This window comes from Protopterus annectens, chromosome 4.part0 (genome assembly GCF_019279795.1).
Source record: "Protopterus annectens isolate FY-2018-M chromosome 4.part0, PAN1.0, whole genome shotgun sequence".
In the NCBI taxonomy this organism is placed as follows: domain Eukaryota; kingdom Metazoa; phylum Chordata; order Ceratodontiformes; family Protopteridae; genus Protopterus; species Protopterus annectens.
In genome coordinates, this window is record NC_056733.1 from 1,082,289,484 (window position 1) to 1,082,307,688 (window position 18,205).

Consider the following 18,205-nt stretch of genomic DNA (forward strand, 5'->3'; position numbering starts at 1 on the left):
CTTGATGACTGCTCCTAGTTTGCAATCAGCAAACTTGGTGAGCCAAAGGCCATCTACTTTGGCCTGGGCTTCTGAGAAATAGATGCTAAACAGTAAGGGACCCAGTACAGACTCCCTGTGGTACTCCACTGCTGGCTTCTCTTGGGTCAGTTCCTACCAGCAGTCCCCTAACACTCCTACTTGGGTCAATCATGCAGCAAGTTACACTGCCACCCCCCGCCCTGGACTGATAAGGCAGTATTGCCCACTCAGTCTCAACTTCCCTGCCTTGGCCCTTCCACAGCCCTGGTCATTAATCAAACTCAGGTCATCTGGGTCATAGTTTGGGATTTTTCCCGATATACTGCAGGTCCAAGACTACCTTGCTTTGGTCTTAAGGCAACTTTGTGAAATATTTATGACTTTCATTTCATCAGCGCTACAGTTACTACATGTTTTAAATTTCAGTTGTCTGTCAGATGCCTGGCATGACCTGTACTGAAACTGGCAATGAATACCTAATTATACTGAATTTCACAATGCTGAAAACCCAAACATCATAACACACTGCATCACTAAAGTACATACTGATCCAGACTCAGGAACAAGTGCTAACAAGGGTCACCAGGGGCAAGCCCAGGATTTGGGAATACTGCGTTTCTGGCATTGTGAGTTTCAATGCTGTTATGACAGCGTTACCACTTTAGATACAGATCATTTTGATTATCTGAGAGATAACCTTAAATTTCACACTTCAACACTTACTTTGGATGTCTTTTAAATTCAGCCTACCTGAAATACGTTTCAACATTTTATACCAAACCTTGTTTATTACTAATCAATTTATTGAGCTTACAATCACTCTCCAAACATTACTAATGTTAATGTTTACTTAGCACATATTTTTAAATAAGTTGAGTCACAACTGACAATAAAAAAGTAAGTTTAAGATTTAAATATTTAACTTCAATATGTTTAATACAAATATTTTACATTTTTTATCTTCATTCATCATACTGTCTGCAGTTTAATTTTAATATTTAATGCATGTTTTACATTTTTATCTTCATTCACCATACTACTTGCAGTTTAATTTTAATATTTGATGCTGACCTATCTACTTATTTTACGTTAAGATTTTTGCACAGTGCTTTGCTTAAAACGGTTTAATAAATACTGACTGGCTAACCATTCTTCATGAAATAAACTATCAAAAATGCTCAGGTGTGTGATCAGCTTCACAATGTAGAGGGATACAGCCCCAAATGTGACCCAAACTACTAGGGTGTGCTCAGGAGCTGGTGACAGAAGATAGGAGTGAGTGGCTAAAACCAGCTCACCCATCCTGGAGAGAAGGAGGTAGTTAGGCCGAGTACAATGCGGCCATCCACAAACAGACAGCTATGCGGCATGAAACATAAGTACTGAGGGTGTGTGTTTGGCTTTGATAAGCCTCATTTGCACGTTAGCCTTCACTGCACATAAACTGAAGAACACACACACACACACACACACACACAAGGAAATAGACGGAAGGCCCTCACATCAGACAGTATGCATGTTAGCCAAAGGAGCGGGGTTAGGAAATTACAGCTGCCAGAGTCATAGTGCATTTTAAAAATATAGCTTTACTTGTTAGATATGGGTAAAAAAACATTAAAAGGCATCACAGTTTAGAATCAACCCCAACCATATTAAATGATGGCCTGCAGTTTGTTAGACTGCAATAACTTCACCACAAAAAAAATCCAATGTCCTAATGGAGGATCTGACATGGAAACTGAAAATCCACAAGCTGTTCAAAAGTAAGTTCAAAAATCTTATTTTGTGATGCAATTTTTTTTTTGGATCGAGAAAAGCAATAGCTTTCATTTTCATCCTCAACTTGGAAAAAGAACCTCTGCCAAAATATATCAGAATCCACTTTAAATGTACAAAATCATGATTATAAGATCGTGGACAAGCTTTTGTCTGAAAGTAATGTTTTATGTAAAGGCAAAATTCTGGCCATCCCTGGCCCCAGTTATTATTGCCATATAATATAATCATATCCCAGGTCACCACTGTTGAGAGAAAAAACACATATATAGCTTTTGCACAAAAATCTAGCACTTACTTACCTTTCTCCTTTCTATTGTGAATGTGAAGAAAACAGTTTTTAAAATGCAGTGCACAAATTAGTATGAACTGAGGACTTGTGTTCTGACAGAAGAAACACCACCCGTAAAAATGGCTACATCCTAAGTTCAGAATAAAATGTTGGCAACCAACAAAGTTCGTTACTCAAATGCAACAGTAAAACTGCCCCATGTGTGAAAAACAATTTAAAAAACAAAATTGAATCATTTTCTGGAATGCAAGCAAAGCATTTTCACCTGGGTCTTAAAAATAACAGTTGTCATTATTTATTAGCCCTGTTGGGCATTGCCCATTTTTAGAGGGGACCTGGGAAAAGAGCACTGTTTAAAATGTACATGAAGTAGAACATAACGAGAAAAACAAAAATAATGTGGACAAAATATATTAGATTGCTTCAATGATTCAAAACTATACAAAGAAAAATAAACATAAATTTCAATGAAGAAGTGTTTGTGCTGTAAGTCCTTAGGGGAAATTCAGTGCTATGTGACATCCAACTGAACAATAATTTGCAGTCCTTCAAAAGTGCACAGTGTTTGATCTGGGTCATTGTGGGAATAATTTGCCTTTTCCCCATATTGTAGCTTTGCCACCACAAAAAAAAATAATAAAAATACAAAAAAAATAGTCTTAATGGCTTTTTAAACTCTGTATTTTTGTTTCAAATGGCACTTACACTTGTGAATGTGTTGGCAGTCAAGTAATTGTAAACTATGTTGAAAAAAAAAACAAGGTGAATTGCTAAACTAAGGAGGCTATCTTTGCCTAATTAAATGGGGGCAAAAAAAGGCTGTAATTACACCATACAAGTTAGACCTAGTGAATGTGTTGGCAGTCAAGTCATCGTAAACTATGTTAAAAAAAAAAAACAAGGTTTATTGCTAATTTAAGGAGGCTATCTTTACTTAATTAAATGGGGGCAAAAAAGGCTGTAATTACATGATACAAGTTAGACCTAGTGCCAGGCTGTAAAGAAGATTTCCTCAATGCAAGACAAATTTTCACTAGTAAGAATAAGATATTTGACCAACTCAGCAGAAATCGAATTGACTGAAGGAGATCCCTGCAGAAGAGGATTCTCTTTCATCTCAATGTCCGGTCATCCCAAATGTAACTATATTAAGGCAATTGTGAAGCAAAGAGATATAGACTGCTACACGGGGTGGGGACAACTCTCCAAATAAGATATTTTAAAATTTCTGATGACATGTAGTCTTGAATGAGTGAATTAGCTGAAATCTCCAGTTGCAGACACGGCTTTTGTAAAAGGCATAGGTGTTAAATGAGTCCATAAGGCACCTGAGAGCAGAGAGAGTAGATGCTAGATATCCCACTATCACTCCCAAGAGAGGATGTCAGTAAAGTGCCAGTCTGCTCAACATTACCATCATCTACGGATACAGTATTGGACATTGCCTTCTTACAAGATAGTGATAAGCCTAGAGAGGAAGCAGAAGCTACCAAAGCCGTAGTGGGCTCCAAATAGGTGTTAATGCTGTGCTTAGGACTTTTAGTCCTGATCCCCTTTAGTGCTTTCATTGGCCCTGGCTTGCTCCTGCCTGATATCTTTTTGGGCAGCATTTTCAATGGTGAAATTCTACAGCACCTATTTTAGGCTAAAATATAAATGCCTGCTAAAATTCAGTGAAGCATTACTATGAATCTTAGAATAACAGAACAGTGATGAAGGCAAATAAAAGGAGAATATATATTACGGCCATGGTTTCAGTATCCTGGAGTATTTCACTACTCCACGGTAGAGTAAGATAAGAGTTATTATACATAAGTAAAAAGACTGCGGCAGGTACATTTATGCATGGGGTAACTGCAAAGTAACACTTAAAGGAAGCAACAGTGATATTCTATTCTTCACCATTTAGCAAACTCCTCTCCATGGGGCTATACTACATGCATCCTCCATTCTGAGTGCAGGTGAGTTTCTGAATTTGCTGTTTATTATCTAAAATGCAGAATGTGTTTAAAAGTACTGATGTGCTGTACAGGGTCCAGTACTGTGACACGATGCCAAATGGTGCCAGTGAGCTCTTCAATTTGCTGACAGGTATAAGAGCACTTAATGTTATGCTGCAATCCCATGCAAAGCTGGCAATTTCCATAATGAGGCTGATGCACTGTGAGCTAATAACTACAGGAACAAATTTTTAGGTATCAATTAAGGAAGGAGTCTGCTACTAAACATCAAAAATTGTCCCAATGGCTGCAGGAGGTTGTAAAGATGCGAGAAACACTGATACGCACCCTTAACCTACACACAAGGATGCCTAAGTAGACTACTGTGTGCACCCCAAACAGTTCTGGAAGCTTGAAAAAGCTGAAGAATCAGCACATGGTACAGAAAGGGTGTAATAAAGTCCTTAATTGACTACAGAGGCATCTCCAAAATATTTTTGGACAGCATGGCTTTGAGATGAAGCACATATGCAGCAAGTTCTGCCACCTCTGCCCATGTAGGGGAATAACGTCTTGACTATAGCTGGGTGATCCAGGTGACCCAGTTTGACTAGCGGCTCATGATCTGTTAGAGCTGGAGCTGGAAGAAATAACGAGACGTAACTACCTCACCTCTTTTCTGGGGATATGTGCTTGTGGCAAACTCTCCGTGGTAGAATTACTAATATAGGCCACGGATCTCAAGGAAGTGCTTGTTCATCTTGGCAGCAGAGCCAACTGATCACATCACACATAGGCACAGATGGAGTCAAATTTAAGAAAACAGCTGCATTCCTCCTCAAGGGTGATAGCACCTTTTCTGGTACACTTGCCCAGTGCTCTTTGAAAACAAACAAGCTGCAGAGGTCTCACCTTGGGGGGGCGGGACTCAGGTGATTAGATATGACCTTAGAAGATAGAGGAATAACAAGATGTCCATTTAAGGGCAGTAGAAAAGTGGCACGACTTTTCAGAAAATTGCTATTTATCTCTTTTAGTTTGTCACAATAAAACTTTGATTAGAAAATCTCTCTCTATTGAGTGAATCCTTAGTTTGAAATAGTTCAGAACATAACAGTCTTACCACAGACTACTGGTACTTCCAATCCTGTATACACTATAGGTACAATCTAAAGACAATGTGCATGCTGCATTCAGATCTCACTGCTAGATGCACTGTATAAGTAAAGTGTAATGTAAGAGACGGTGCTCAGATGCTGTTGAGGAAATATGCACACTTCCTGCCATCTGAGAACTTTCTTGTGTAGAAAATCACAAAGTATTGCCTGTTCTCTTTCTTAGTGGGAAGGGATCAAATACTGTTATCTGCAAAAAGTAAACATGCAAAAAAAGGAATATGTATGCCGCACCACAGGTTGGTCCCACTTTGCCACGTCTAAGGTTATTATATCCTTAAGCCACACACACACACACACTCTCACACACACACAGGCACCTGTAAATCCACCTGGAAAGTGCTGACCTTACCTGAAAACCAATGTTCTGCAGCTTTGCATGTAGATCATCAAGGATCCTTCTGCCATCAAAGATGAAAGCAGGCTTCAGCATAGCTTTATATATCCGCTCATAGTCAAGTTCCTAGAAGACAATGCATTATGTCATGTGAATTATATGCAGATGCAGCTTTTTAACCTACAAATTCAATTCAAGGGCCATATCTTACACAAAACAGAAAACATAAGGACTGAAGACACTGGCATCTACATTTTATTTATTTGATTAAGCAAAAACAATTACACCATGTGGGCTGATCCATACAGACTCTTGTGATCCACAGTCTTGACCATAACAGTAATACATAATAGAAGAGTATAAATAGATTAGACTAAGACAAGAATTAACAGTACGTAAATAAATGATCACAATTTCAACGAAATTCGAATGATTAGGAAAGGAGATAAGGATAGGTAGTAACAGGGAACAGGAACGAAAGGCGTTATTAAAGTTAGCCTCAGAGAATGTATGTCATACAGCAGACATTTGCGACACATTGCAGACAGGATGGCATATCAGGACCTAAAGTCTGACTAGTAACAATAGCAGGTAGGTGGAAGCAGGTAAGCAGACAAAATGGTTTCATGCTACGTTATGACATGTTAATAGTGACATGTACTGCGTGAGAAGTAGCAGCAGGTCACACCAGAGTAGTGCAGAAAAGATGAGGGATCCTGCTTCAGAATTAATTTTTTTTTACATGGAAGCCTTGTTTTTAGAGATGGAGTCATGTTGAAACACAGAAGAGGATAAATGCTACATGTGGAGTTTATATTAAATGTAGGAATGCCAAGTGTCAGTCTGGAATCTAAAGGGGGAATATTGGTTCAGGTATAAGAGTATAAAGATGAGGGTAAATAACAGAGATAGTGTTTTACATCTCAGGAGAAGCCAGTCAGCCCTGTTAAGGGTGATGCAGATATGTTCGACAATGGGGTAAGTAATGTGAACATTGACATTCTGCTAAACAAACTATATAATTTGCTTTAATGATACAAAATATCAGGTCAACAGTGGCTATTCCACTCTTGGCTGATGAATCAGTGCTCTTCTGGCCAGACAGGATACCAAAAGACATCTGCTGACACCCTGTCAGGCCTTGAGATGTGTGCATAAGTTTGCATTAAAGGGTGTTGATGTGAACTGTAAAGCACATGGCAGGACTGAGTCATATACTGACTGGCCAGTCTCCCTCCTGGATGAGGATTAGCAATGGAAAAGCCCACTGTGGTGGTCCTTACAAGAGCTTAAGATCTGTTCTGAAACAGCAAGTTTGGAACATAAGTATCAGGTCACTGACAGATGGATGCTGATGACTCCAGAGACAGGGTCACATCTGCGTACAGCCAGCTCATCTGCCATACAGCCAGCTCATCTGCACCCAGAATGACAGATGCTTGTAGTACAATTCTACATGGAGGAGCTCATAAAAGTGATGAAGAACAGAAGGCTGACTGCCAACTCCAGAGGATACATGTGAAGAGGTGGACCATCAGTCACTATATTTAACAGGGACACATGTCAGTGATGGAGAAGGTAAAGCACCAAAACAGACCAGAGACAATATCAGAATCTATATGTACAGCATAACTGACTCAAAAAATGTACTTATGTTAGCCTGTCCAGTGGCTTAAAGGGATGGAGTCTTGGTTGTAATTCAGCCAACATGGGATTAATTAGTGGCTCAAGTGCTGGACGAGTTGGTCTGAGGAAGAAGAATGAAGAGACAGTGCCTGCTTGCCTCTCCCTAGAAGGCTGGGACAGGTGCACAGTTTGGGACACATTTCCCATGTATAAATCTCCACTAGTGATAGGAGACAGCACTTGAGCAGTCAGATCACAAGAGAGGGGCTTAGGGATGCACGTTTGGGGCGAAGCATTACCTGCATGAATGAGTGACATCTTTGCACCATGGACACCATATCACAAATGGGAGGGTTAGGTGCACAGCACTAACCCTGCGGATGGCTGTTTGTATGAGGACCATGCTAAATGGCTGTTAGGGGGCAACTTTGTGGAGATCAGCAAATTGATCATCAGGTGCAGAAGACAAAAATGAGAAAAAAAAATTCTTCAAAAATGGTGTCAGTTTTAAAATGACTTTCTGACTTCAGCAAATGTCAAAATGTACTCTTTTCAGTTCGAAGAACTTCACTGCAGAGTAAATCCCTTTTTCTAACATTCAACAATCTCATAGTTGATTATATTAGTTAATCTACAAACATCATGCTTATTAATATGTAGTGCAGAGGACTGAGGCTATGAACTGTAATTCCTGTGGTACAGGGCTAGATGTACTCACCCCCTGTTTAACTACTGTGCAACCTTGAGCAAATCACTTAACCAGACAATGCTTGAGAACAACCGGGAAATTGAGATAGACTCCACAATGGTCCCCTGGACTGCAAGTCTAGAAATAACCTACTAACCCTCCTTTACCCCACTACTGTCTGCAAACTGTTCCTTTTAAATGCCTGTCCTCCTCTTGCTCTGCTTTTTACAGTTATATATATTTTACCCCAACATAATGTGACTCCAAAGCAATCACCCTGCAGTGTCTTCATTTCCAAAGAAACACCATGGTGTGGGCCTTTGGCAAGCTAGCATTAGCCATTTGGAACTCACTCCAACCAAATGCACATACATAATACTTCCAGTTTGCCCCAGTCAGACTGCCATTAAAATAAGACTTAAATAATGCTGCATAATTCAAATGTTTCTACAAACCAGCTTCACACCAACCTTCCTCCCCTTAACCCCATAAAATATGGCATGAACAACCTACTCATTTCCATGTGATTAAACAACGTTGTAATGGACTGCTCATTGATGCACACCATTACACTGTTTAGTGTTATTTGTTTTGTGCTTAATGTGAAGCTGCTCGACTCAAGACTGCAATTAACATAGATAGTTAATGCTATTTATTTATTTTTGTTGTACTGTACCTCTGCAGTTCGGTCTGTGTTCAAAATGAGCAGCCCACCTAACTGGTTAATAAATGTATAACTAAATAAAGCAGGTTAGATGGAAGGTGACGTGATTAAACAAAATCAGTTTATTAACTTGCAAAGAGCTGACAGCAGTGTGTCCTTTATATGAAGCAACAAACATGAAGAAATAAAATTACAACTGAAAATAAGTAAAGTTTAGAAGTGTGTTGTTCCCTATAGAGGAATTACCTTTCATCCAGTGCATACAGCAACAGGTGAACATGATTGGCCAAGTAGGTCGTCTACCATAAAATGGCTATGTGCATCTATTACATCTTTTTATTTTTAGTGAAGAAAAATTTCCTGGCATTCCTCTTATCTGTCCACTCAATGCCCTCAGATCATATCCTTTTGTAACTCAGTTTGCCACTTCCTTGATTTCTAATGGAATGTGTTCCACTCAGTTAAATTATTTCACACAGGCACTATAATGCTTCATTTTATCTTCCCTTTCACATCCTTCTCCATTAGTTGATTCACTTTACAAGAAAATGTGCACTCAACACACTGCACTGTCCCCTGGCTTGTGCAGGCAGTAACACTGAGAAAAGATGATTAACACAAGTAGTGAGTAACTTGACTACACAATACCTGACTGCATGGGAATTTATAGTAAGCATTAGTTACGTACCTTGAACATGTCCCATTCTGTGCTTATAACAAGGGCATGTGCCTTATTGCAGGCCTCATAAGGATCTGCACAAACTGTGACCAAGCGCAAAACTGAAACACAACAAGCACAAGTACTCAGGTAATACAATGGTACAACCAATGGAAAAAAGTACTCACTCTTGGTAAAGTACAAAGCAAAGAATGAACAAGGTCTTACCTCTGTCTGGGTCATCCTCAGAAATACTGGGGTGGGACAGATCCTGAATCACCTGTTCCTTCTTCACTTTTGGATCAAAGATATGGAGGTGGGCTCCTTCGTCCATTAAGTATTTGCTGATGTAAATACTTGAAGACTCTCTGCAAAACAGTGCAAAAACTATGGGTGAGCTCAACCAGTTATTAATGAGCTGGGAAGAATGAAGCTGCACAAATTGTGAGTTAATTAATACTCCAGTTCAGCAAGACTATTAATCTTTTGCAGATGTAAACTATATCACAGATTTAGCTGCCAGCTGCTCATATATTTCCAGAAGAGATGACCTGATTCTTTACACCTCAGATAAAATCGGTGTTAACTCTGACAGAGCCATCAACTTGAAACCAGCCCAACCACTCACCTCGCCCACAGTACCTTCACAATTAATGTTGTTTGGATACTATGACATGTACCCTCATACACACACAAGCACACACAGACACACATGCACGCACATGTACACGCACGTGCACACACATACACACACATGCACGCGCACACACGTACACGCACGTGCACACGCACGCATGCACACACACAAATATGCACACACACATATGCACACACACACAAACACACACGCACATGCTTACACATGTACATGCACGTGCACACACGTACATGGGCACGAACGTACATGGGCACACATGTACATGGGCACACATGTACATGCACACGAGCGCACACACGTACATGCACATTCACGTGTGCACACACACACACACTCACTCACACAAACACGTGCACACACACACACACACACACACACACACACACACACACACACACACACACACACACACACACACACACTACAAAGAAAGTACAGTTGTGTACACTTACCATAAATATTGATGTTTGAGTGTACTCACTGTTGCAGTCATCACATTTGGGTTATCTTCTTGCAGGTAGCTCTCAGTTGGCCTAATTATTAAAGTCTTGGGTGGTAGTCAGGGGTATAAAGCATGCAGCAGATGCCATTTTATCAGTTTTTCTTGCCCCAGATGTCAGGTGCCCCCATAATGGGAAGCAATTATATACAAGGTTACACCTCCAACAAAAAGCAAATACAACAGAAAGCTTTAAGCATAGTAAACAAGAATAGAGGTATAGTCAATAGAATTCAGGGGGCTGGAGGGAGGTTAACCAGGACTGCAATAGTGAATACACTCGAACATCTACATTTATGGTAAGTGTACACAACTGTACTATGTTCTTCGTGTTTCACTGTTGCAGTCATCACATTTGGGTAGATTCCCAAAGCTAAGGATGGGAGGAGGCAATTTAGATAGCATTTGGACCAGCTAAAAGGCCCTGCAAGAGTGCAGTGGCAAAGTCAGCTCTGGATTTAGAAAACATTGGCAAGTGGTAATGCTTAGTGAAGGTATGTACAGAAATCCAGGTAGCAGCTTCTAGGATGTCCTTGCTAGGGACACCTCTGAGAAAAGCTGTATAGGTAGATGCAGCCCTGGTTGAATGTGGTCTTATCCCCTGTGGGGTAGGTTTTCCATGGTGCTTATAGCAGAAATGAATGCAATGGCCTATCCACTTAGAAATGGTTTGCTTTGAAATCGCCTTCCCCTCTGCCCCTGCAGCAAATACCACCAGCAGCTGTTCAGATTTCCTGAGAGGCTTAGCCCTGTCTAAGTAAAATCTAAGTTGTCTGTGCACGTCCAAGGAGTGCAGAATTCGTTCCCCTTTGATCCGTGGATTAGAAAAGAAGGTTGGCAAATTAATGGACTGATTAAGGGCCATATTGGATACCACCTTGGGCATAAATGAGGGCTTGGTCCGGAGGGACACCCTGTCCGCATGAAAGATGATGAAAGGCTCCACTGCCATGAGGGCCTGTAATTCAGACACCCTTTTTGCTGAAGTGATGGCTAGAAGGAAGGCTGTTTTCCAAAAAAAGAAATTTCAACTCTGCATTTGCAGCTGGCTCAAAGGGAGGAAGAGTGAGCTTTTCCAATATAAAGTTAAGGTCCCAGGCTGGAGTAGGGGCTCTCCTGGGTGGTCTTAAGTTTTTGGCCCCTCTGAGGAATTGCTTCAGCAGTGGATGAGAAAAGAGGGGTTCTGTGTTTTAATGTGCTGAAATGGCTGAGGCATGAATTTTGATGAAAGAAAAGGAAAGGAAAGGCCCTTGTGAAGCATCTCAGTTAAGTATTGAAGAATATGGGGTAAATTGGGTACTGCTGTACCCATCCCCTGAGTTTGGCTCCAGGAACAGAATCTTTTCCATTTTTCAGCATAGAATTTTCTAGTACTAGGCCTCCTTGCCTCCAGAATGACATCCATCACTTGCTTACTGAGGGTTGGTAACGGAGAGGTCAGGTAATTAGCCAGGCTGCAAGGTTCAGGGTTTGAAGCTGTGGGTGCAGAATCTTGCCCTCCTGCTGGGACAGTAGGGCAGGGGTCTGAGGCAGGTGCCCTGGTGCCAGCAGTGGCACACTGCACAAGAGGGGGTACCAGTGTTGGCAAGGCCAGTCTAGTGCAATCAGTATTGTCCTTGGTTTGTCCTGTTTGATCTTTAGTAGCACTTTGGCGAGGAGAGGCAGAGGGGGAAAGGCATAAACTGATATGTTTTGCCAGGTGAAGGACAGGGCATCCACTTTCCAAGCCTGTTTGTGAGGAGTCCTTGTTCAGAATTTGTCCAATTGGTAGTTCTGAGGGGAGGCAAACTGGTCTATCTCTGGGCTCCCCCATTTGTTTCTCAACGTGTTAAATATCTTTGGTTCCAGTTTCCACTCGTGTGGGTCCATGAGATTTCTACTTTGGTCGTCTGCCAGTGTATTTAGCTTTCCTGGCAGGAATTGAGCCTGTAGGTGCACTTGGTAGCTTAAGGCTGTGTTCCACAGAGCCATGGCTAGTCTGCAGAGAGGGTATGAATGGGTCCCCCCCTGCTTTTTTATGTACCACATAACAGTGGTGTTGTCCGTCTTTACCAATAATTGTCCTGGAAGAATGTGGTCCTTGAAGGCTGTCAGAGTATTCTGTACAGCTAACATTTCTTTTTGATTGATATGTAGGTGCATTTGACTTGGGTTCCATTTGCCCTGAATGCACTTTCCTGCCATGTGAGCCCCCCATGCATAGTCTGATGTGTCTGTTGTTAGTGTTTGGGTGGTAGGAGGTAGAGAGAATGGCAGTCCCTTGTTTTGGTGGCAGGCCTCTGCCCACCATAGGAACTCTATCTTTAGACAAGGTATGATAGGAATCATTGATTCTAGATCCTGAGAATGTTGACACCATAGGCTTTTTAGATACCATTGTAGTTTCCTCATATGCAGTCTTGCATATGGAATTAGTAAAATGCAAGAGACCATGAACCCCAGTGCCTGCACTATTTTCCTTGCAGACAGCTGGGTCTTTTTGGCCAGTAGACTGAAGTAGTCTGTCAAATTAACTTGTTTCTCTGGCATGAGGTAGGCCATCTGGGAAGTTGTATTCAAGCTTGCTAACAGGAACACCATTTGTTGGCAGGGTACAAGATTTAATTTCTTTTCGTTTATAGTGTACCCCAGAGAAGTGAGCAATTTCTTTACAAATGCCAGATGATTTAATAGTATGTCCTGGCTTTCTGCCAGAATTAGACAATTGTCCAGGTATGGGTATATTTGAATATTTCTTTGCCTGCAGAATGCAATGACTGGATCTAGGCACTTTGTGAATACCCTGGGTGCAGTAGATAAGCCAAAGGGCAGTGCAGAGAACTGATAATGCATGTAGCCTGCTCTGAAGCGTAGGTATTTTCTGCAGGATTCCCTTATTGGGATGTGCAGGTAGGCTTCCTTTAATTCCAGTGTTGCCAACCAGGCATTTTTGCCTATCATGGGAAGCAGCTGATAAAGAGTTAGCATCTTGAATTTTGGGTTTACCAAAAATGTGTTTAGGATAGACAGGTCCAGGATAGGACGCCAGGAATTGTCTTTCCTGGGTACCAGGAAAAGTCTTGAGTAAAAACCTTGCCCCCGCTCTTCTTCTGGGACAGGTTGAATAGCCTTGATGCTTAAAAGAGAGAGAACCTGCTTTTGAGCCACTGCCCACTGATTTGGGGGTAGGTCTGGCAAACTGTTTGGGGTTGGTAAGGAGTGGAAGTGGAATCTGTATCCTTGGGAAACTATATTTAGAACCCATTTGTCCTGGGTAATGAGTTCCCAATTTTTTGCATGCAGGGCAATCTTTCCCTCTAAAGGAACAGTCAGTTGAGCAGGGCTTGGAAGGTTTAAAGTTAAGTCATTGAGACAGTTTACCAGAGGGGGGGGAGTCTTACTACTCCCCACTTGGGAAGTGGGAGCCCCCCACTGCTTAGTCCTGTGAGCACCCTGGGACTGAAGCTTGGGTGTTCTGCTGGTTCTGGGTTTGGACTGAGAAGGCCTAGAAGACACAGGAAAGGACCAGTTCCTAGAGGGCCAATGCCTACTAAATCTGGGAGGTTGTACTTGCAGGAAATCTTTAACAGTATGCATAGATTTAGCTTTTTCCTCCTCCTTTTTAAGTACTTATTCTGCTTTGTTGCCAAAAAGGCAGTCTTGGTTTAAGGGAGCATCCAGTAATTTAACTTTAACATGATTTGGCAAAGATTGCTCCTTAAGCCAAGCATGCCTTCTAAGTACAGACCCAGTGACAGCAGCCCTGCAAGATGCCTCTAATGAATCAAAACCGCATTGCAAAGTATGTTTTCCCACTTGTTCAGCAGAATGCATTAAATCCTGTAATTCTTTATTTTCAGCACAGTCAGGAATCAACATGATTTTCTGTTTAGCCAATTCAATAATATGCTACTGATACTTCAACATATGAAACTGGCAGTTTAAGGCAATAATGGCTAATGTTGCAAAAGTGTATACCTTCTTACCCTATCTGTCCAGTGCCCTGGAATCTCTATCAGAGGGGGTAGGATTTTTGGCAGTACAGGCCTTAATCCAATTGGGTCCCTGTGAAATGGTCTCAGGATCCGCAGTAGGATTTTTAAAAAGGAACTTGTGAGAGTCAGGTACCCTGTAATAACTATCAGGTTTTCTGGGAGCAGGAGGTAAAGTGTCAGGGGCCAGGCTAGATTCCGAGAAGGCATCATCTGCAATGTCCAGTACAGCAGGGATAGCTAAAGGCCTGTGTTGAGGCAGGAGTAAGAATTCCCTACGCCTCTTTTTGGAGTGAGAGAAATCCCGGCTTTCCCAGCAGAAATGCTCCCTAAGAGTATGCAAGGTTTCATCAAAAGAGAAACTCTCTGGAGGGGAAGCAGAGAGAATGGAGTCCTCTGCATCAGAATCCTCATAGGTAGATAAGGGCAAATCCTGGTCATCAGAAAAAACAGAAATTTCATAAACCTGATCAGAAGAATCAGAAGGAAAATCAGTTCTAGGTCTCTTAGTGGGGGAAGGGTGGCTTCCTCTGATTAGCGTAATAAGATCTTCAGCCATTCTTATCATTTGTTTTTTAGGCATAGGGGCCTGACCATGCGGTCTGGGCATTGGTTTTCTGGGCATGGATCGAGTTTTAGGCCTTGAAGAAGAAGATGGCATCGGTTTAATATGCAAGTCAGTAGGCCTGAATACACCCTCAGAAGCCGATGCCTGCACAGTGGCTCCGGACCCATCCAAGGTAGAGACATCCGCAGGTTCCACAGTTGAAGAAGCATCTTGTGGCATACTGGACTTTGGATGGGTCTCAGTAGAGGCCTGCGAATCTGAAGTAGTGGGTATCAGGGGCTGCGAAAGTGCCTCACTGAGTACCGGCGAACTGGCGACTAGCTTAGAAGAAGCGTTGTCTGTAGCTTTGGATCTATGCGGTCTGTCTCTGTCTTTATCTTTGCGTTTTTTTGGAATGTCAGTAGTTGAGTGGCTTACCAAAGCCATTTCTGGATAATTGACCAGAGTACCAAAATATTTAGATGCGAAAATGAACCAATGATGAATAGTACGAGGATTGAATAAGGAACAAAACCGACAGCGAGGTACATCGTAGTCTGGGTCTAGACAATGAATGCAGTACGAATGAAAATCTTTATGAGGTATTTGCTTTCCACAAGAAATACAATTGTTAACTTTTACTGACATCAGTTTAGAGCAAGATAAAGGTTCCCCAAATGGGTACTTAGCTTAGTTGGAGACTTCGGATATGAAACTCGAAAACAAAAATTTCATGAGTTGGCCGACCGACACTTGCAAACTGCTTCTGCTTCAGGCACCGCACGGCAAGAAAGACTGATAAAATGGAGTCGGCTGCATGCTTTATACCCCTGACTACCTGATGCCATGGAAGATGAGACAGCAACCAATGCAGGACCCAAGACTTTGATAATCAGGCTGATTGAGGGCTACCTGTAAGCAGATAACCCAGATGTGATGACTGCAACAGTGAAACACGAAGAACATCTGAACATCTTTTTGAAATTGAACTCCTGCTAGTCTTAGTAATGTTAAATATGTGTGCAAAGAGACACTGCAATCATCTAACTTTCATGGTCAAAAGTCTTTAGAGAATAAGATGGCCATTTTACAACAACAAAACTGCCAATTATGTATGGCGTAATACAAATAAGTTGCTCTTCACCCATTTGCTGATTTTTTATGCAACTGTTCTTAGTTCTTACATTTACCATCTCCACTAATTCAATCCTTGGCATTGATGTTGAAAAACGTTGATAACTGACTTGCTCTCCCTGCATCTAGACTGTATTTCCCATGGTCCTTTGCAGCTACTCCTCCCTTCTGTAACTGCTTTTTTGATTGTTGACTCAGTCTCTGACTGACTTATATAACATGGGACTGTAAGCTAATATATGCAATTTCTTTTTTCCTTTCTTGTTAAGACAAAGTTTACTGTTAGGCCAGTGTACGACATGCTGTTGCCTCAACTGTCTCTCTCCTATTGGCTTTTGACAATGAGCAGTGGTCTCGATGTATTAATGCTATTGTTCTAAAGGTCATCCAACATGTCTGTTTGCCATTAAACTCTGTGGCCTGCATAAGAAGACTGCTGACACCACCTTCTTCTTAACTGCTAACTACTGTCTGCAGCTCACCTGTCTACCCACCTTGGAGAGGAAACACATAACTTGGGCCTTCTTAAAACCAACAATAATTTCAGCTTCTAATTGTAGTGTCCTGCAAGCCTGTGGTACCAGATGCATGAGCTCTATCCCTGACAGAACTGAAAGCAATTACTTGAAGCTTACTATGTTCTGCATTCTTGTGACACATCCCCACAAGCTAAATTAACTAAATTTGCTCTGTGACTGCTTCTTTATTTTTCTTAACATGCCTCAATTGCCGTTATAGTGTACTGTACCTGTCTTTATTTTTGCCATATTACTTATTTTTCTGTTTACCCAGCACACCTACAAGCTTACGTTTTTGTCTTACATTGCACTGGCTGCCGTATCCCTGTAATTCTTTGTTTTAATTTATTATTTTTATTCCAAGTACCTTACATTAATATACACTGCTTACTATAACTATGAATTAAAAATAAATATATCAACACCACCCAGGACTTGCCAGGAGCACTGGCAGAGAGCAAATATCAGCTAACTGGGTATGCCCACTTCAGCAGCAGTAAAAGTGCTACTTGCAAATCAAGTAAGTTGAATACAGAAACAAAACTTGATTACTAAAGAACCACGTGGCTAGGACCACCATAGAAATACCACATGGGTGGCCACAGATATATAGCAAGAAAGTTCACCTGTGTTCAAAGAAGAAAGACTAACAAAGTGAGAACATGACTTCTTGCACTGAGTGCGCAACTGCACTGTCACTTAACTGGTTACTTCTTAAATTAATGAAAGAAACTGCTCACCAATTTCAAATGATATGAACTAGTGCAAATGTGGTCCAGCTTGTTGATGTACTGCTGCTTGACAATAAATTATTTGGAGAGAGCAGAAATAAAATCAATACTTCATACTCAGATGAAAATGGATGACAGCCGATTATTCACCTCTTTAAGCTAATAGGTTCATAGGTTCATAGGTTCATACTAGGCTATCTGCCCGAGGGCATTTATAAGCCTAGCCCATAGTTTTGTGGCTTACGCCACCCCTTTAGTTTGGAGAAACTATGCCCATTATTTTGCTGTGCCTCTGTCGAGCAGTGACACTGAGGTAACCCCTGGGGTGTATCTGCGATCTCCCATCCACTGGTCAAGATTCCTCTTGAACAAGGCCAACGAGGTGCTCTGCCTCACATAAACCGGGATTTTGTTCCACAGCATAGGGAGTCTTTGGGTGATGAATCTATCCCTCCAGCACGTCCTATTAATAACCGTGTCGAGGTTTAAGTCTCCCGCCCTTGTGGCTCTGAGGGATCTAGATTTTATGAGATGAAGCATGTTCATCAAATCTGGGTTTGACATGGCCTTGTATGTCAGGCATAGGTCACCTCTGAGCAAGCGGTAAGCAACTGAATATAACTGGAGTTCTTTCAGTCGGGCAGCATAAGACAGATTTTTGAGACCCTTTATCCTTTTGGTGAGGAACTTTTGTGGCCTCTCCAGCTGCTGCAAGTGTCGGGTCAGATACATTCCGAATGGGGCATTGTACTCGATCATTGGTCTGATGAGTGATGAGTATAGGGAGACTATGACTTCCCGTGATCTACATGTGAATCCCTTCATGATAAGGTGGGCAATGTAGAAGGTCTTCCTAACTACTTTAGCAATATGAGTGTCAAATGAAAGGCTACTGTCAACCTGGGTTCCCAGGACCCTAATAACTTCTTCTGTGTTCAGGGGATTGCCACCTATATGGTAGCTAGGGGTA

The 18,205-nt window shown here is 41.6% G+C and overlaps 1 protein-coding gene across 1 annotated transcript in view; it reads right to left on the reverse strand.

The window, feature by feature from the left end:
• The window catches only part of LOC122799755 (UDP-glucose 6-dehydrogenase-like), a 174,596-nt gene that overhangs the window by 4,455 nt on the left and 151,936 nt on the right, over nucleotides 1-18,205 (reverse strand). Inside the window, exons 9-11 of the mRNA XM_044069027.1 lie at nucleotides 9,406-9,545; nucleotides 9,208-9,299; nucleotides 5,557-5,667 (exon numbers count right to left, since the gene is read on the reverse strand). Coding sequence (XP_043924962.1) covers nucleotides 5,557-5,667; nucleotides 9,208-9,299; nucleotides 9,406-9,545 — 343 coding nt within the window. The remainder of the gene's footprint in view (nucleotides 1-5,556; nucleotides 5,668-9,207; nucleotides 9,300-9,405; nucleotides 9,546-18,205) is intronic.